Raw genomic sequence first — 21116 nt, 5'->3', positions numbered from 1 at the left:
TTTATAAGGAGAGATGAAAACATATTTTAAGGCTATTACAAATATTTTCAATATTGAAATCACATTTATCGATACTATTTGAAGGTGCGCTTTACTTTGATGGTTTAGAGCCTCTGCCCTATACAAACAACACCTAGTATATGAGAAAAAGGAACTATGGTTTCATATTTTCATTTATAGGAAAGCAAGTATAATTACTGTCTAAGTATTTAAAGAATAAGAATTGCTTGAATATTGTTTTGAAAGAATAAGAATTTGGATGAAAATAACAGCTTGTTTAGAGGGAGGGAGAGAGAGAGTTTCCCAAGGGACATCCCAGTAAATTCGTACAAAGCCAAGGGTACCGTAAACCATTATCCTCAAGAAAACGAGCCCGATTCTTCCATTTTCGAAAATTTGAAACACCCAAACGGCACACAGGCTGTGTCAATGGTTTCTCTCTGCTAAAAAAAACCTTTAAACCTAAAAATGGAGGCCTCCCTCGCTTCCTCTCTCCGTGACTCGCCGGAAAAATTTCTCAGAATCGCCGGGAAAATCCAATCCAGGCCGGAAAAATCGTCCCTCAAAACCCTAATATGGACCACACCCTCCTCATCTTTTCCTCCTTCTCTTCCTTCTTCTCTCTCCGACGTCATCTCCAGATGCGTCAAAGAATTCAAGAAGTCATTGGGATCTGGAAATTTCCGACATCAAAGCCAAAATTCCGGCCATCATAATGAAGATTCCGATCCTCAAAGCCAAAATCTTGACCATGAAATTGAAAATTCTGGCCATGAGAAAGAAAATTCCGGCCATGAGAAAGAGAATTCTGGCGATGTTGAAACACCACCACCTCCTCCCACTAAGAAACTAAGGCGCTCAACCAGAAACCCTAAACCTAACCCTAATCCTGATACCAGTATCAGAAGAGAGCAAGCCCTACTCCATGAGCTCCATATCTACACTTGCATTGCTCATCTCTGCACTTTTCACCCCAATGGCGCTTTTCCACCATCAGTTTTACTCCCAGCTGTTCAAGCCCTCCATGATAGCCTATCCATCTATGAACCTGACCCGAATTTACAGTTATCCATTGCTTCCTTATGCGAAGAGTGGTGGAAGAAGAATCTTCCTGATAAAGAAACCCTAATTTCTCAGTCTGTTCCCTATCTGCTGTCTCGATCTCTTTCTCAGGGCAAAAAGTCAGATCTTCGTAGGGTTTATGCTCTAAAAGAGACTCTAACTTTCTTTGATTTCATGGACACTAGTATTGAGGACTTGAAACTCCTTCTGGTTCGATGTGTTATCACTCCACTATATTTGAAGACAGAAGAGGGACGAAAATTCATAGCTTTTTTGTTCGGTCTCAACATTCAGCTTTTGAAGGAGATTTTGGCCATGATTAGGTCACAAATCCCTTTTGGGAGGAAGTCGATGTTAGAAGGTTATGGAGAGATTGTTTTTAGGGCATGGAAGGTTGCTGAGAGTTTGACACGTGAGGAAATCGACAATGGATTTTTACAGAGTTTGATTGAGGGTGCCATACATGCTGGTTCAAGAGTGCTGGCTTCTTCTGCAAGGAGGGTTTTGGGGGCATTTGTGAACCAGCGAACAATAGTAGGGGTTGAAGGTGTTCTTTTTCGGCTTACTGAGCCTGTGTTGTTTCGATCCTTGCAGGTGATTTCTCACTCCTCTTCACTTTCCATGCAAATTTGTTCTTACTGTTCATGTCATTTTTCTTGGTGACTGCAAATTCTTATTGTTTAGTTGGATGGATGGATTGACATTTTAAATATTAAGGCTATAGTTTTTGAAGCATTTGCATTATTTGGGAATCACTAAAACTATTGGGTTGCGAGTGCAACCATTGTTGAGTTTGGCTACATTCCTTTATAGGAAACGTGTGGGACTGATTGGAGCTAACAATGAAGTTACACAAATGTATTTAATTTACTTCAAATGGTTGCAAAAATTGTAGTGAAAATAAGATAAGACAATTCAATTTATAGAAGGAGATCGGCAATAGCTGATTTGAAATTCAGATAAAATCATAGTGTATATTTTCCTCAAAGGTCAAAGCATTGATGCAAGATATGAAACAATCCTATCCTTTTATAACTTCGCATAATTGTGGAGGGTTTTGAGCTCAAAATGTACACAAATTATGTTCACCACGATGTTTCATTCATGAGGCTAAATAATCAGATTTTCCACTATTTCTCAAGATAAAAAATATATGACGACACCCACAGAAAACCAAGAAGGCCTCAAATCTACTTCTGTATCCTTAGCGAATAGCCTGACACTCCTTTAGGTTTGTAGCATACAACTTTTGGGATCGAAGCCCAATTGAGCATTATTTTGAAAAGTGAAACCCCCAGTTTAAGAACAAAGAGATTTCTCTCAAAATTCATGTGCCACCTTAGAACCCTGAAAGGAAGATCCCGTCACAATTGTTTTTTAGAATGGTCATTATTGCAACCATTTATGCAAATAACAAAGGCTGTCATAAAAGTATAACATTGATATTGTTTTTTTTTTCCTCAAATGGATCTTGAAAAAATGACGTAATGGTCTTATAGCACTCTCTATTATAATCATAATTGTTTGAAACAATTGAGAGGTTAAGATTTTGGATTGTTTTAGGAGTTGGAATCGCCGAATCATTGCTAGCTAGAAGATTTTTGTTTTTGGAATTGATGTCATGGGGAATTGCGGGGATTGAGATTCCTACTTTATAAGAATCGAGATTCGACTGAAATGGAAATGAGATCCCTATATATATAGAATTGAGATTCAGCCCTCGTTGGAATCGAGTTTTTGACCTATTTGGAATCGAGATTCTATATATTTGGGATCAAGTTTTTGATTTGATGCTTCTTATAGGTTCTGAATTGTTTGTTTTGTAGTTCATGACCCCATGTTTGTGCTTCTAATTTGATATAGAGTGTATCATTATGTTTGGAATCCAGATTCAACAAATGTAGAATCGAGATTCAACAATTACAGAATCGAGAATCAATAAATATCAGAAATGATAGTCTAGAGTGTTGGAATTGAGATTTCTAAAATAAGGAATTGAGATTCTTGACTTCATGGAAATGGATTCCGAGAAGATTCCTTGTCGGAATTGTGAAATTAGGATTCCTATTCGGAATTGCGATCTTGGGTGAGAGATCCTGGTAACTACAATTATAATATTGCGTTGCCTTCTTTCGACATTTCCCCAAAACCACCTCATTTCTAGATATGGCAAACTAAAACTTGAAACGAATACTTCCTCATTTACATTATGGCCGAAAACTAAGAAATTTTGTTCTAGAATTTCCATAATCCAAGCAGCTCTTGTTATCCTTTATCAAAGCCTAAAAGGACCGTGAACATCCTTGTAGTCTCTAGTGCCTTCATTCTAGAGAGGTTAGTGGACATCTATGAATGAAAATATTGGGAAATACAGAATTGTTTGATCAGCCACTTTCTAATCAACTGAAGGATTTTCCAACTCTTTAGCTTATTGGCAACATAAGTTCTAGAACAGTACCTTTCCTTCGTTTTCCATAGTCATTAATGGGGCATTACTCACCTTAATTGTGAATTTTCAGTAGAAATCTTCTTTGGAAAGGAGTTACAAATCCAAGCTCTAGGACTCCAAGGAAGAATGCTCAGAACTTAGAATCCTTGAGTCTTTCTAGTTAGTTTCTCGTGTTATAGAGCTCAAATTCTTTGAAATGTGAGTTCTAGTTTTTTGGAATGCCGTAAGTCTTTCTAGTTAGGCTCCTATGTCATAAACATGAGGGATTCTTCACACACACATGTGAAAAGTTTTTGCAAGCTTTAATTGTAGAGCGTAGACATCAACCTGCCCACGACACTTTACATAACACCATAACATAAGTGTGACATTGCTCATAATATCAGTTGAATAACATCTTTTCGTTCACATTAGGGAAAATACGGCGAGGAAAGTTACCTAATTGAAACAAATCATGTAAACAGAAATTTCAAGAATCCCAAAAATGTCCTCACCAGCAAAAAACTTAGATCCCAACTTCTTGTGATGCGTAGAACCACTATATACAAAATTGATGGTCCAACCAACAATCTATAGGTGTTCAAAAAAGTATTCTTCTTTAGTTGCTCCTACTTCCTACTCAAGTTCAAACAGTCTCCATTTCTTTTCTCACCAAGAGAAGGAAAGATTTCTCTTTTCACTGAGTTTCCAACTTGAAAATAGAATGTATATAGTGATTGATGCTCTCTTGATCAAAAGAGAGGCATTTGCCTGTTTTGTCAAGTAAAGAAGATTGTGGTGCTTAATTGGAATAACTAAACCTGGATACATGGTAGTTGCTTTCATTGTGGTTCTTAGGTTGATTGATTTTTTGCCATGAGTAAGATCTAATATTTTTTTCCATAAAAGCTATAATATAGATAAAAGATGTGCACGTTTCATGAAAATCATATTGCTTTTTGACAGCCAATGGTTGTATAACCCCATAGTTGCAAGGGTCTCCCAACCTAGGTGGCAATCCTGTTGTGGAGTCTTTCTCTTGCACTTCAAGAAAGGGATCTTCCAAGCATCTCGACTTTTAAATTTTGGGATCTCAATCCCTCTTTTTAGGATCTCAATTTTCTCCTTAAAGACCATGATGACGGACAAAGTGATGAATTTTTTATTTATAGCTAGCTTGCAACTATGCTTTTTATATAGCTGTATTGCTTGCAAGCTATGCATAAAGAGAACCCTGCTTTAAAGAGTATATAGACACGTGGACCATATATACTCTTTAAGGTTGAGACAAAGATTCCCAAAACATTGGGATTGAGATGCCTAAAAGGATTCGGATTGAGATCCCTAACATTTGGGGATCTCAACCTTAACATATTCATTGTACAAACGACTCTATTTATGAATTTGATTGGTACTTAAATGTAGATTTTGTCTCTAATTTAGATGAATCAATATGCCTTCTATTTTCATAATCATCATTTTCTTGAGAATCATGTCTTCCTACAACCTGTTAAAGCTCTATTACATTTTTTTTTTCTTATCGTCTTTTGCTTTCTTTTGGCAGGTTGCAAACTCCAATGTCCGTCAGAATGCACTGCTTTTACTTATTGATCTTTTCCCCCTTGAAGATCCAAGCGCTACAAAAGTAGTTCAAGATACACTACTAGATAAACAGTTCTTCTTGTTGGAGAAACTGCTCAATGATGATTGCCCAGGTGTGAGGGTTGTTGCTGTAGAAGGGACCTGCCGCATTCTTTGTTTATTTTGGGAAGTCATTCCCTCTTCTACCACATCAAAGTTGCTATCAAGAATAGTTGAGTCTATGTCATGTGATACGTGTAGCGAGGTGCGTTTATCTGTTTTGAATGGGTTGATATATTTGCTCAATAACCCACAAACTCATGAAGTACTTAAAGTGTTGCTTCCAAGGGTAGGGCGGATGTTCCAGGATCCTGTTCTTTCTATAAGGCTGGCTGTTGCAGATCTTCTTTTAGCATTGAAAGATGTTCTCTCCTTTCAATACACTAAGGTACTTTATATTTTTTAATATGGGGTTTGTATCAGGTTGATCAAAACCCGAGTTCGAAATGCAATTCTTGCCTAGATGTGGCTCCTGTTTCATCTTAAATCTATGCATGTTGTTTCTCTTCTTAATTACAAAGCTCAGTCTAGGTTCTTTTCTTAGATTGATTGAATGAACTTTCAGGTGGTGGGCATCGACACGTTAGTATCTTCTCTTGCAGAAGATCACCCTCTAGTTTCTAAGAGAGTAACCCGGCTACTGATTCCATCTTACTTTCCCTCAAATCTTCCTGTTAAAGAGGCATGTAGTCGGTGTATCACACTCATAAAAAGATCTCCTCAAGCTGGTGCAAGGTTTTGCGAATATTCACTTTCAGAAGGGTCTTCACCTGAGTCCCTCTTGGAGCTCGTCAAAGTCTTTGTCAGTCTGGTCCTCTCAGCTAATGATATGAACCCTATTAATAGGGATGGAATTTTCATGGCTCTTGGCAAGCTCTGTTGCAGTCTATCTAGTGACGCATCCTGTAAGGAAGTTCTTCAGAAATTGTTTTCAGGGAAAATTCTTCGTAGACTACTCACTTCAGGAACTAGAGTTTGTGCTCAAGCATCTATCCTTGAAATTGCTTCCACATTCTCTACTACAGATGTATCTAAGCTTCTTGAAATTTGTGTTGATTTAGTCACCGAGTGTGGGAATTTGTGTGAGGACACAGAAAGGCAAGCAGCAGTAAGGTTTGCTCATACATTGCTATTGTCTTTTGATTTGTTTGATGAATTGTTAGAAACATTGACAAACCTTCTCCAACGTCTGTCATCTGGCATCCCCATCAATTGTGGCCATCAAAAGTTGAAGAAGAAATCAAAGAAAAAGTCAAGGCTTTCGTCCTCCATCAAAAACTTGATCAAACAAAAATACACCAAGGGAAACAGACTGCACAATTCAGGCCAGTCTAATGTTGGGGATGATCTTCTTGTTGCTGGGGCAGCATGGCAGGTAAATGACATGCTTACAGCAGTTAACACAAGGAGGGCTTTGTTAGATTCTCCAATATTAGGATCAGTTTTGTCTGCTCTTAAGTCTGTCTGTCAGACGATTATTGAGCAGTGTCTTGACAGTAAATGTCTGAATACTTCCCCTGTTCGGGCTTACATTGCTCTCAGCATGCACATGGCTCTCCACAGTATCAACTTAAGTGATACAAATGTACCTGGTGAAGTTGAGAATAGTGTCCTGCATTCATCGTCTTCCTTGCCTACTGTAAGTATTGTTTCCTTATTTTAATATCTTATTGATCTGTCATTTAGATAGCATATCCAACAGGTTCTTTGACGATACTTATGATTTTCTTGTTATGGCTTCTATTCATATGCAAACATAATGGAATTGGTTATTTTCTTTCAATCTTGCTATTGAAAAATAAGAAAATTCATATGTTGAAGGATTATATATCCTTGTGCCACTATTGGTTAAAATAATTTCTTTACTATCTGTAAATAAAAACCTTTGTAAATTTAAATTGGAGAATTAGTTTCAAGTATATGCACTGAAAATCATTTCCAACTTTTCTTTCGCATTTTGGATTGAAGCCAGCTTGGCTTCTTGTTCATAGTTCAATTGTGTAGCTTTGAGAACTGATAAATACAGGTTTAATTTGTTTATATTCTTTTGGTTGGCTTTGGTAAGCATAGTTATGGTTCATTTGTGTAGCTTTGAGAACTGATAAATACAGGTTTATATTTGTTTATATTCTTTTGGTTGGCTTTGGTTAGCATAGTTATGTCACGATATACATGCTTGATTTCTCAGTAGGGTTCTGAGAAACAGATTGCCTATGGAGAAAAAACAATCCATTATGTATCATGGGATGCTATGGCTATTGAGTGTGCTTGTTGAATCAGGCACAATTACGAATGGACATTCTCTTTGTTTGAAATCGCATTGAAATTCATATTTACAGGTTGACCTTCATAAAGAAGTTCATCAATGTTCTTGAATGATTGAGCAAGATATGAGTTTAGATTAGATTGTCCATATGATAGTAGGTTAACTGGGCCAAAAACTTCAAATTTAAGAAGAAAACTGATTCGATTTGGTTGATTGGTTCCTTCTCTAAGATCCAATTTGAATATCATTTTGTGAATCTTAAGATTCAGAATCTTCGATTTCAGAGCAGTGATCGAGTTTATAGTCTTCACAATCTATTTTCTTTGATCCACCAAATTCTTTGGATCCTGAACTGTAAACTCTTGTCTATAGCAATCACATCTCTCTTTTCTTTTTTCGATTTTATGATTTTTGGTCCCCTGAACTATCCAGTATGTTGATATTTAGAAGCAAACAAAAAGGGGATGAATCTATACATGTAGTCTTAAGCAGTTTTTTGGAATCTTGATCGTACACATTAATTTTAAATTCTCCTCATTTGAGGGATAAGTTACATTGTCTCTGATGCTATCCTTTCATGGGAGGGGCTTTTCATATGATATATAACATAAGAGCACAAACTATTCTCTTTCTTTTGGTTTATCTTCATCTTGTGGGGTTCTTTTCTTCTTTTCCTTTCCTTTTTTATTATTCTCGATCCATCGAACTATCCATTATGCAACTTTTATACCAAACTTATACATTTTTGTGGAACCTTGACCATACAAATTTTTTAAATCTCCTCATGGGAGGTGTAAATTACACTGTTGTTATTGCTATCCTTTCATGGGAGAGTGCTTTTTCATATGATATACCGAAATAAGAGCACAAAATTTTTTTGTTCTTTTGGGTTATATTCATGTTGTGGTGCCTTTTCTTTTATTTTTTATTTTTATAATTTTCTATCTCTTAACAATTTAGTATACAATATTTTGAAATCAAACAAAAAGGATGCCAATCTATACATTTGACTTAGCCTTTCTTTGGAACATTGATGCCCAAATTAGGCTGGTAGTCCGACCGGTCAAAGCGAAGGTTGGTGCCTTGGCTACTTTGGAAAAAAACCGGTGAGAACCAGTGTTTGACTAGTTTTGGTTGGTCCTACCAGTTGGTTTCTATCGGTTTGACCGTTGGAATCATAGTTACCGAAGTCTCTCACCCAAGATCATGATTATGATTCGAAATCCAGATTCCATGATTCCGATAAGGGTTCTTCACGGAATTTGTGTTTTGTAACGTCACAAATCTTGATACTTTATTTTAGGAATCTATACTCCAACACTGTCAGAATGTCATTTCTAATTAATTCTTGATTACGCAATTGTTGAATATCGATTCTACACTTGTTGAATTTGGATTCTATATATAATGATACTCAATTCAATTTTACTCGAATCCAGATTCTTGAACATCAAGTGCCATAGTTCTTGGATGGAAGAAACCACAAATAAATCAAACATCAGATTGTGCTTCCACCCACATAGAATCTCGATCCGATTTTTTTGGAATTGTAATACCCCAAAATCAAAGATTAATGTTCTAGATGCACAAATCCCCGACTTAGGGATTGATTCAAATATTCGTGGATTTCGATTTGAGTTATTTGGAAATCGAACTGGAGGCGATTGTCTCCCATAGTTCATATGTGCACCTAATTATAGAGATTTAGCTTAATTTGGGATAAAGGCTCAGATAACGTTTCTAACAGTGCTAGGATTGGCTGCCTTTTTTTAAAATATAATTGATAAAGAGTTTTATGTTCAAATAGGACTACAACCCAAACAATAATATGGCACCGACAAAATCCTAGTTTGAATTGTAATAATGGAATCAAAATCTCATTTTAAATACATCAGGTAAGGAAATGTTTACTAAAGATACTCGTAGGACTCTAAACAAATATGATTGTTGTTTTCATGCGACTCATGAAATTGTACAAATAATGGACCGTTTACAATCTAACATGCCCCTCAAATAGAAAGGGTTGAATTCATGAACTTTGTGAAAGCAGAACACTGGTAAATTTGTCTTACTTTCTGCCATGGTTTTAAAATGCGGCCGCATAAAGCGTTATACGCTGGGCAGTGCATTGCAATAGGCCGCATATGTGCTTTGGAGAGATGTGCCCGCATATACGTCGCATCTTTCTGCATATGCGGTTGCATGCCGCATAATCCACATATGCAGCCAGTCAATTTTGTGAAGAAAACCCCTCGAGCAGGGGTATTTTTGACATTTTGAGCCCCAAAAAAGGCGGAAAGGGTTTGGGGGGTTATTAAACCCCCCAAACAACTAAAAATAACCACATGCATGGCTTTTTTGATCAAATCAAGCAAAAAAAAAAGTGCTGGAAATTTTTTTGTGAAGTTCTTGGATTTTTGTATTGGTTGATATTTGGTTGTTGATTTTTTTCTTTTGGGTGTTGATTTGAGGAAGTTTAGGTGAAGTTTTGACAACAAATCGAGAATTTCAACGGCCGAGAAGAAATTGATATTTGCTTCAAGTAATCAGTTACTTTTTTTTCCAACTACAATAATACTTTTTTTTTTGGGGCAATGTCTTCTTCCCAATCTTCTAGTAGTAGGGATCCGATATGGAAATATACAAAACTAAAAACGATCCAAAAGATTGAAATTGTGTGATTTGTATGCTTTGTGGAGATACTTATATGGGGGTATTTTTTTGGCAAAACGAATACTTAGCCAGTATTTCTGGGGAATGTAAGAGCATGCCCGCAAGCTACCGAAGAGATAAAAAAGGAAATTAAAGAATATATGGATAGCGTGTGAAAAAAAGTAGAAGAAAAAAAATGAAACAGAAAGAAGTAATTGATGAAATACAATTATTTGATGATGATGAGGATATGTCAGAAGTTGAAACGAGGCAAGGGGCACTCCAATGTCAAGAGAGAGGGTTATAAATATTGGTGGTAGTGTTGAGAAAAAAACACCTCTTTAAGGGGTAATGGACAGTTTTTTCACTCTTGACCCTGAAATTGTGGTCTAGGAGCGGAGGAAAAAAAAAACAAACCACAATTGAAAATGGATACAAGAAAGAAGAGAGGAAGAATATATGTAAGTACCTTGCTAAGTGGTTTTACATGGACGACATTCTTTTGAAGACTATAAATCCTTTATATTTTTGCATGTATGGTCTAGGCAATTGGGCAATTTGGCCCACTACTTAATCCTCCTACACTACATGAGATTAGGGAGCCCTTCTTGAAGGATGTTATATTCGATGTTAACAAAATTTTGATTTCTAAAAGAGAAGGGTGGGAGAAGTATGGGGCAACTATTATGTGTGATGGGTGGTTCGATGGGAAGTTGCAGTCATTCATTAATATTTTTGATTAGCTGTCCAACAAGTACTTTTTTTTTTTTAAGTTTGTTGATGCATCAGACAAGTCACATGATGCTACATGCTTATGTGGCTTGATGGATGAGATTGTAGAGTTTGTTGGAGAGAAACATGCACAAATTGTCACTGACAATGGTACCAATTACACTGCAATTGGGCAATTCTTGGCTTTGAAGAGGACGCATATATTGTGGACTCCTTGTGACAGCTCATTGTGTTAATATCATGCTTAAGGAAATGGGTATAACATCTATATTTAGTGGGGTGATTTCAAAAGCTATGTTTGTTGTTGGATTTATTTATAATCACACCATAGTCCTTAGCACGATGAGGAGTCTTACAAAGAAAAGGGAATTAGTGTTACTGGGTGTCCTAGATTTGCCACATCATTTCTCACTCTTTAAAGCCTATGCAAGCAAAAAAAATTCCTTGAGGACCATGTTTGCTTTAGAGCAATGGAATCAAAGTAAGTGGTCAAAGCATCAGGATGACAGATCTGAACAACTTATTCTCAATACATATTTTGAAATAAAATACATTATGCATTGGAGGTGGTTGGCCCTTTAGTGAGAGTGCTTCGAATGGTTGATGGTGAAGTGAAGAGGAGTGATAAAAAAGGCTTTAAAGGATGATGAAAATAAATACAAGTTAACATTCTAAAAAAAAAAAAGATGACGAAAATAAATGCAAGGCTATACTTGGCATTATTGATAGGAGATGGGATAACCAGCTTCATAGGCATCTCCACTCAGCCGGTTACTTTTTAAATCCATCTCTTCACTACAAGCACCCATCCATTGTGTTTGACCGTGTAATACATGGTGGGTTTTTAGATGTATTTGAGAGATTGGTCCCAGACAAAGATATTTAAGATGAGATCTAGAGCAAGGAATTGATTAAATTCAAGTTAGCATTGGGAAACTTTGGGAGAGAGATTGCTACTCGGAATAGGGACACTACAGATCTAGGTAAAGACCAAAAGTACCCTTCCTAAATTTTTTTTTGTTTGCTTTACAATTTTTTAGTTGTATAATGTATAGTTTCATTTATATAAATAATTAAATATTTATCAAAATTTAAATTATAAAATGTTATACAGCTGCATGGTGGGCATTATATGGAAGTGAGGCACCAAATCTACGACGTTTTACTATTCCAGTGTTGAGTCTCACATGTAGCTCATCTGGTTGCAAACGCAATTGAAGTGCATTTGAGCATGTAAGTCCTTAAGACTTATTCTTGGATTTCAAATCTAACTTGTCTAAGAAATGTAAAAGTAGAAACAAAAAAATAAAATCTATTACTTTTGCTTATTTCCTTGTTTTCTACCACAACTCCATACTAAATAAAAAAATAGGTTGGAGCAGAAGAAGTTGAATGATTTGGTTTATGTGCTGTATAATGAGTGGCTTAGGGAGAGGTATCGAAAGCACATGGATCTCAACCCTATTCAATTGTATGAACCTGATGGTGATTGCACAAGTGAGTGGACCATGGATCCACGACTAGAGCATATGTTTGAGGGTGGGGATCTTACTTGGCTTAATGTTGAGCTAGCCACAGGGGCTAATGAAGATGAATGACTTAACACTAGGGCACAAAGGAGTAAAGTTGGGTTGAGTCGTACATCGGCTCTAAAGATCAAGGAGGAGGAGGAGGTTGACTCAGAGGAGATTCAGGAAGAAAAATAATAAGTGAAGGCTGTCGAGGATGATAATGTTGATGATGATGCACATGGAGGCTCTCAAGATAACTTCTCTTATTATGATTTGAAATTTAGATTTTTAGATTCTCAAATCCTAAGAGTTGAGAAATGATGATTTCTTGAGCTTGATTTTTGAACTCTTTAATCTTCATAGATAGCTTATATTTTGCTACTTTAAAGTTTGTGGTAGTAAATTTGTGATTATGTTTGTTGAATGTTTTATAAAACTAGTTTCTAGTATCTATCAGAGGATTGTGGATACAAAATCTTCGACAGGCGATAACTACCTACTATCACATAAATGACCTCCATAATTTTTCTCTGCATTAACCTATTTTTTTAGTTGTTTTAGAATTTTTTTATATTTATTGACCGCATCGCGATGATGCACCCTCATCTGGACTGCATCGCCGCATTGGCCCTCCCAACACATCGGGCCGCATCCCGCATATTAAAACACTGCTTTCCCCAACATGCCTTACAGTGCGTATAGATGCAAGGTGCAATTCACCATTTGTGGGGTTCATCTTTTAGACATATATGTAGTTGTTGGGATGTTTCAGATTAAGAAAGGCTTGGTGTTTGCATAGAACTCTCGAAATTCTAAGATTACTAAACCATTTATAATCTAACGTACACCTCAAATTGAAAGGAATGAATACATGAACTTTATGAAAACAGGGTTTTGGTAACATTGTCATGCTTTGTGGAACATATTTCATAATGCATACTGATGGGAGGTGCAATTAACCTTCTGTGGGGTTCTTTTCTTAGTTATTTATGTATGGGATACTTTATATTAAAAAGGCCATGCTTCTAGTGAAAGCTTTACCATTTTAATGTACATTCGACTTCACGAATCATAACGTTAAGGGAGTCATATTTTGGTTTAATAAACTCCTGCTCCCTTAATATTGTTTGCTATATTGCTTGGTAGTATATCAAAGAAATGTTCTTCCATGAATGTCATAAAAATGCTGCTGTTTGATCTACTGATTGCACCCATTTGTGAATCTAACACTTTCCATGACTTCAAGCATAGTTGGCAAACATTTTGACCTAGGTCTCTTTCAGGTGGATCACACCCATTTCATTATTGAGTTAGTTGGGGCCAGTATTTTAAAAAACGGCGAGTCGCAACGGACTTGCGCGAGTCGACATGGGAATTGGTCACCCCATGTCGATTTCTTGTGTAAAACGTTGAATCTCTTGGTTCTAGAGAAGAACCAGTGATTCTGTACAGTAAATCGTGTAGGACGTCATAGATCAGCGTATGACATTACAATCTTCCCTTACACGTTAAAACGACGTCATGCATCCCCCTGATGACATCAGGATCGATAAACCCATGTATGTGTGACCATGCATCAATATTTTGTGGTAGTAGGAGTTGGTTTTCTTGTTTAATAGGGCTTCTTCTTCCCACATCTCTTCGATGTGGGACAATTCCTTAATATACTTTTGCTTTCTAATATAACCTTTTATTCAAGTAAATAGTACAACAAGTGGTGCATTGGTATATTTGGTTGTCACGTTCTTCTTACCCATCGAAGGTCCTTAGTTCGAACCTCCTGGGCGGCACCATTTTCTTAAAACAACAAGTATTTCTTGTTATTTTATTATTTTGTAAAAAAAAAAAAAAAAGTAATACAATAAGTATTTTTTATCAAAAATAAAATAAAAGGTAATACAACAAGTATCATATTTTTCTGGTAAAAAAGTAATAAAAGGTAATACAACAAGTATTTTTTGTCAAGAAAAAAGTAAAAAGTATTTCTTGTTGTTTTCCTACTGTTCTCATAAAAAAAAATAAAAAATAATACAAGTATTTCTTATTAAAAAAAAAAAAAAGGTAATACAACAAGTATCATGTTTTTCTTGTCAAAAAAAAAAAGAAGTAATACAACAAGTATTTCTTGTCAAAAAATAAAAAAAAGGTAATACAACAAGTATCATGTTTTTCAAACATGCATTTAAGCTGCGATTATTATAAGCTTAAATTAGATATGTAAAGGTAATACAATATAGGCTTGGAGCATATTAGCTCTTTTTCTCTCTCTCATCTACGAATGCTATTATTAGATTTTTTTTTACCTAGGAATAAATGGTTTAATTATATTTTTTATTTTATAATGTGGTGGTCTTTAACATAATTTAGGAATATTAATTTTAAAGATAGGGTTCATACAATGAGGCCATTTGAAATCTCTCTCTCTCTACTAACAATCTCTTCCACTAAATTTATTCTAGAAACCTAAAAAATTAGATTTTTGAAAAATTAAAGTGTTATTTCAAAAATTGGTATGCATTCTAATAATTTCTACATTGATAACCAAATATTTTATTTTATTTATTAATTTATTTGTATTATAAATTGTGTAATGTACTATTTTTTTTGACAGTTGTCAATAATTTATTTTAAATTAGATGATATTATAAGCTATTTTGGATTTGTTATTATTTGTATAATAAAATAATTATAAAATATAAACCAACAATTTCAGTTTCAGTATATAATATTATAGTTAGTTAAGTTGTAATAATTTTGGATTATAGTTAGTTAGGTTGTAATAATTTAGGTTTTTTTTTTTAATGGATTAGGGTGTTACTCCAATTCGAGATTTTTGTGGCCATTTTTTCATCGATTGAATCCATTCTTTATTGTAGTCCATGTATGATCATATACTTCATCCATGACAATTCTATGATTTTTCTTTTGTGTGATGTAAATTTAATGGTTAACATAAGTTCATACAGGGAAAGCACATCTCAATATTCGCATATTGATGAAAAAATGAAAGTTAATAATGTAGTACCTCCCTTTCTTATTGGATTCCTAAAAAACAACATTTATAATGAATTTTAATAATTTTTTGGAATTTATTTAAGGCTTAATCCGATTGATTCGGCCGATTCCCCGATCCGTATCGCCGATTCACCGATCCAAATGGGTTTTTGGGGTGCTTGATCCGGGGCACCGATCAGTTTTTTAAACCACTGGTTTGGGCATAATCTGTGGGAGGTTTGTTCATGTTTTATCTGAAACGAATGGTTTTTATATAATAATGTTTTTAATAATATTGTGAATATCTGCTTGGTCACCTACTCATTGATCACCTTGTAGACCCTGACTTTGTGATTGATTGAGCTTGGGTCTGGGTTTGGGTTGGAAATTTATACTTAAGTTGTCTGGAGACTTGCTTGAGTGGACTTACCTCACATATTTGCCAAGTCATTTTGTACTAATAATTTTCTTAACTTTCCCAAATCAACATAACTTAGTTGAATCCATGCCTTTCTTTCCATTGGTTTTGTAAATGGAAATTGATTTTGGTTTTATGTAATCTCCGGCCATTTTAAGTTCTTGTGGAGTCTTTTTAACTTTTTTTTGTTTTTCTAAATTATCTATATTCCTGGGTTATATTCTTGTTTTGGATTTTTTTCTGTTTACAGTACTTCTAAAAATATGAAAAATAAGCATAGTAAAGATACAACTGATTGAAACTATATGTGATTTGGAAAGCAAACCATTCTCTTGATTAGCTCAAGTTGATGTCTAGGTGAGTTGAGCTGCCACTCTTTGTCAACAATCAACGAGGATTCTTTTATGTTCCATTCAGGAAGTGGTTGTTGAGGAGTCAAAGTCAAAATCTCTCAACTCTTATGTTTAGTATTTTTATTCGTAAGGTTCACATCCAAGAATTGTATTTTAGTAACACAACCTTCTCTAAGTATACAAAGGGTGTTCAGACACTTCTATTTCCAATCCAAGTTTAGCTACCATATAGTCTTCATAATTCCTGGGACTTAAACTACGTTATTAGGGCCTGTGGGGATCATGTGCAAGTCATGGATAGCGTAGCTTTATATGTGTGTAGCTCATTATGAGATGTTTTGTGTGGCACACTGATCTACGAGTAAACTCAAAGTGATTTCATCGGAATTGGATGACTGTTCTGGTTCCCTCATGATCAGTTATGGTACTTGGCTAGTTTGTGTAACAATTTTGGTCCTTACTAAGCTAATAGAAAAACTTTTGATTTGATGTAAAAATAGACTTGGCCTTCAGAATCAACTGTAGCGGTTAAATCTATTAAGAACACTGTAGAACTCTCTGGGTTGTGATTTTATGGTGTCTCAATGATCTAGGGAAGTCCTGTTTTTGCCTCCTAGTTTAACTTCAGGCACATGCAGTTCTTGGTGTTGTCCATTGGATTTTTCAAATAATTGTCCTAGAAACAACTGTCAGGATTTTTTTTTGCAAGAGAGCCAAGGATAGAGCATCACATGGAGTTTTTGTTCTCTTAATACTTAATAGAGTGCAAGATTGTTTCTGATATGTCAACATTCTTAATTTCATGCTTATATTACCACCCCATCTTTAAGTTTTTTATTCCAGCTACTACTAAAACACAATATATTTGTCTTCCAGCAATCAGGGATTGACTATCAGCTCGATTACATTCTTGCTTGTACAGAAAAGCTTTTTGATTCAAGTCAAAATCAAGACATCAAATGTTCACCATTCAAAAATAAGAAAGGGCAGGCAAGGTGTCGTAGATCCAAGCGCAGAGAACCTTTAGTAGATGTCCTACAAGAATCTGGTAAGATGCTTTATAAGAAAAATATCCATGCACTGAGGTTGAAAGTATCTTTTACATTCGAGTTTCAAGAAAAATATTGATTTTATGATATGCTTGAGTCATCCTGATATTAGGAAGTGGGCAAATCACAAAATTCTTGACTATTGCTGTCAAATTATCTTGATCATTTTTTAAAAGTGATTGTATGGCTTTTATAGTAATTGCATGATAGTCGTTGAGGTATAAATATTGCTGTAACTAAAAAGGCTTTTTGTTGATTATTTTATATTTTCTGGAAGTCGAATTGGTTTAAATTAATTAGTGGTCAGACTGCCTTGTGATGCTATGAGATTTGACAATTCTATGGGAAGCTTAGGTAGTATTGCAGTTACCTTGTGGCCAATTTTCTCGATGGAAGCACCACTGGAAAATGCTGGTGCTTTTGTATTCTTTTGTTTTATGATAAATTAGAATACATTGAAATTGAAACTGATGTACGTATATGATGCATGCAAAAGTGAGCCCTGGACAAAAATGGCCTTTATCAAATGTATCTGGAACATAGTTTTAAAAAGCGGACAGCCCAGCACCTAGGCGGCCGCTTAGGCGGATGCGCCCAGGCCTAGGTAGCCAAACTAGGTGGATATCCCTGGTGCCCGCATGAACCCGCCTAGGCGCCCCGCCCAGCGGCGGAAATGCCACTCCTTGAGGGTATTTTTGGGTCATTTTTTTAATACTAAAGGGGCAAAATTGTGGGTTTTACGTTCATTTGAAACCTAAAACCCATTTGAGGCTATTTTAGAGAGAGAAAACCCAAAAAAAAAAAAAAATTCTACTAGGCCGCTCAGGTTTTGAGCCCCTGCCTAGGCACTAGGCGGCCTGGACCCCCCCAACTGCCTAGGTGCCGCCTAGCACTCTTTGAAACATTGATTTGGAAAAAAGAAGCAAAGATTTACGAACACCATCCTTAGCCAAGGAATGAGCGGCCTCATGAGTCTCTTGCTAGGAATGCTAGGAGGTGGCTAGGAGGTTGTTGATAATGGTGAATACTCTGGGCACATTTATCTAAAAGAAAGTGCTTTACCAAGTGCACTAAGCTAAGAAAACTTCCCCATCAGCTTGCGGAAGTGCTTTCACATCTAAATAATTGGAGTGCTGCTTTCTCACAAAAATATATGAGTGTTGAGAAAGGCTGGCAAAGCACTTTCCCAGCTGCCACAGGGATTCCTGCTTTCCAAGAAAATAAACGCGGGAAAGTGATAGTCCCACAGGAAAGCACTTTCACAAAAAATCTGTTCCTGCTAAACAAATATGTCCATTGTCAAAAATAGTGTTTGAAAACTCAGACCCCTGTGGGGCGAACCAGTCACCCTCTGGTCCAAGTTGAACCAGCTGCATTGGTTCGGTCGACTCAGCCAAACTAAAAAGAAAAAAAAGTCAACAAAATTTAAAGAGTACAAAATGTTTGAACATGGTTTAGGAATTTAAAATGTTCCTAAAAACATTGTTTCTAAACAAATGTATCTATTTTTAATGGTGCTTATACACTTCTAGGTTCCCTGGGTCGGAGTGCCAATTCAAGGAGGGACTCAGACTGGGTGGCTATTGGTCCCAGTTCGAATTGGCCATTTCGAGCTGAAGATGCAATTGTTTTAATGCTGGTAAAAAACATTACTCAATCTCCATAGATAATCTGTATAACTACTAGCCCATCCAGTGATTTTCCGGTGAACCCTTTTTAGTAAGTACTGCTTTCAAATTTTGGATCAAAACAGTGTGGAACTGTGAGAAGGACATGGGCTTCAGCTTTATTGGGTTAGTCTTGCATTCCTGTGGGATATGAGCAAACTCGTACCATAGTTCATGGTTCAAGAACAAGGTTTTGGCTTTCTGCTACTCAATTCAGAGGGTACATGAGTTTTATTATGAAATCCTCAGGGTTGGTGAAGCTTTCAGTTTTTTAAATTGAATATACTGGAATTCAAATCACTTATTTAAACTTGGTCTCAAGTTTGAATCCTGCTGTTGTCATGAATAATTATTTTCTAAAAATGTTATTGAGTTTTTATCCTAATTTGAAGACTTTGGGCACACTGACTCGGTTTTTGCAATGAGTGAGTTGGGGACCAAGTATGAGTTTCTAATGCTGGTTTTTGCAAGAGAGAGAGAGAGAGAGAGAGAGAGAGAGAGAGAGAGAGAGAGAGAGTGAAATTGATGATTATTAGTGGAAATCATGTTCATGTTTTGTTTCATATAATGCGCTTTACACCAAACTTACAACCTTGTAATTTATGTCACTATTGGTAGAACTTGATGTCACACCCACTGCCAGTGATTCTATGGGAAGACCCAATTTACTGAAAATGGTAACTACCATCCTCAAGTCCATCTTGGATGCTGCGGCCCTAAGGCTTATTTCCCATTCTCAAAAAAGGTGCTTGCTCTTTGCATCAGCATATATCAAATACGTCAACTCAATTCTTCATACTCCCAACCAACATCACTCCAATTCACGAATGAAGTTGGGAGATTCTAAGCTCACTTCTCTTTATCTCAAAAGCTCATTCAGCTATGTTGCCAAGCTTCTCAATTGGTTTCTCACAGATCCCCACCTTTCTCACTTGTTGGTAGCTGCTTCTTACTTAGCGAGCGACCTACTAGACCTTTTCTCTTTCTTGGAGCCAAGCCTTGGATCCAGGCACACATCTTGGTTTGCACCAACGGCCAAGCCATGGTTGCCTGACCTGATTCTTGCATTGGGTTCAAGATGGATCAAGGATGAGGAGCCAGACAAATTGGTTCATGAAGAGGCAGATAAGGGTAGGGAATGTCCTATGTGGATCCAAACTCTCGCTAGTCTTGAACTTGCTGAAATTGATCTTTTAAATAATCAGGAAGTCAAGGAAGAGAGTGAAAGTAGCAGTTTCTCAAGTGGAGGCCATTCTTTGTTTAAGAAGCTTGTTGGAATGGTTGTTGAATTGTTGAGGAAAGGGGATCCTAAAATCAGGTGGGCTATTGGTGCCTTCTTCATGTCATGGTTGGAGTGTGGGTTGGCAAGAAAGGATTGTGGTTTGGTGCTTGGGCTTGTGAGGTTTGTGTATGTGAAGGTGATGGGCTGTGGAGATGGTTGTTGTGTGGAGGACCATGGCATGATGGTTGGGTGCATGAAAGAGATTTTATCCATAATAGATGAAGCTTTACAAGATTCAGGGGTTGGCCAAGAAGGCAAGAAGAAGTTGCAAACTGCAAATGCCATGCTTGAATCTGTATGTATGCTTCATGCATAATGTGGTCTTTCCTCCATGACATGGTTCCATAATGTATGATGCGAATTTCATGCATGGGATGCTTCTAGTGACATTTGTGTATGTGAACTTGTGTAATTAAAGTATTTGGCGGGAAGTTGCAGCCACTTCTTGGCATTTCTTTACATGTTATCCAGTATTCTTCGTCAATCTGGTGTTTTATGTTTTTTCTTTTATCCTTGCATCAGAACTATTCTCTTTTTTATTGTTTGGTGAGACTTGTAAATAAAATAATTTTTCCACCCAACAATTCTCCTTGCTTCAGAACTACTCTAGAAACATGTATTTTCTAGCCTCTCTGCATAATAATGACATTATTTTCTCCTTAAATTTTTTAGTATGGTAATTTCTCAAGAACTTTTCAAACTTTTGTTTTTAGCAAGTTCAATAAGTATTAGAAGAAGAAAATGATTCTAACCTTTAGAAAGCATTTTTTTTATATGATTTGTGTATATAGTTGCCAAGGAAAAGATAATCCCATGATATTGTGGAAAATTTACTCTATGCAGTTTTTTTTTTATTGTTAATTTATACAGATTCTTACAGGCTTTTCATAATGGACGTCACGATTTACAAATATATGAAGTCATCCATGCCTTTCGATATATTCGAGCAAGATGAAAGACGGATAGCAACGATTAAGGCTAATTAATAGAGTGAGTGCCGTTTCTTAGCGAGCGTGACTAAAGAGAAACCAAGGATTAAGGCTTGCAATAGAGCGAGCGCA

General features: G+C 36.1%; 1 protein-coding gene across 8 annotated transcripts; it reads left to right on the top strand.

The window, feature by feature from the left end:
* The first annotated feature begins 367 nt into the window (after positions 1–367).
* HEB1 (ARM repeat superfamily protein) lies at positions 368–20514 on the top strand. Of its 8 annotated transcripts, XR_016045294.1 has the most exons (7): positions 368–1656; positions 5055–5519; positions 5697–6506; positions 6674–6770; positions 16934–17105; positions 18639–18745; positions 19392–20514. XR_016045294.1 is itself a non-coding variant. In XM_088852844.1 (6 exons), exons 1-6 carry the CDS (start codon positions 469–471, stop codon positions 19443–19445), a joined length of 3060 nt encoding a protein of 1019 aa, XP_088708970.1. In that variant the 5' UTR covers positions 368–468; the 3' UTR covers positions 19446–20514. The 8 variants fall into 8 exon arrangements, 4 of the variants coding, with proteins under 4 accessions (XP_088708970.1, XP_088708971.1, XP_020525944.2 ...); XR_016045295.1 differs by lacking the exon at positions 18639–18745 and having other exon boundaries at positions 16980–17105; XR_016045293.1 differs by lacking the exon at positions 18639–18745.
* The last annotated feature ends 602 nt before the right edge of the window (positions 20515–21116 follow it).

Source organism: Amborella trichopoda, chromosome 12, assembly GCF_054954075.1.
Source record: "Amborella trichopoda isolate Santa Cruz 75 chromosome 12, AtrichopodaSantaCruz75HAP2 v2.0, whole genome shotgun sequence".
NCBI lineage: Eukaryota > Viridiplantae > Streptophyta > Magnoliopsida > Amborellales > Amborellaceae > Amborella > Amborella trichopoda.
This window is presented reverse-complemented; position numbering and strand designations above follow the sequence as displayed.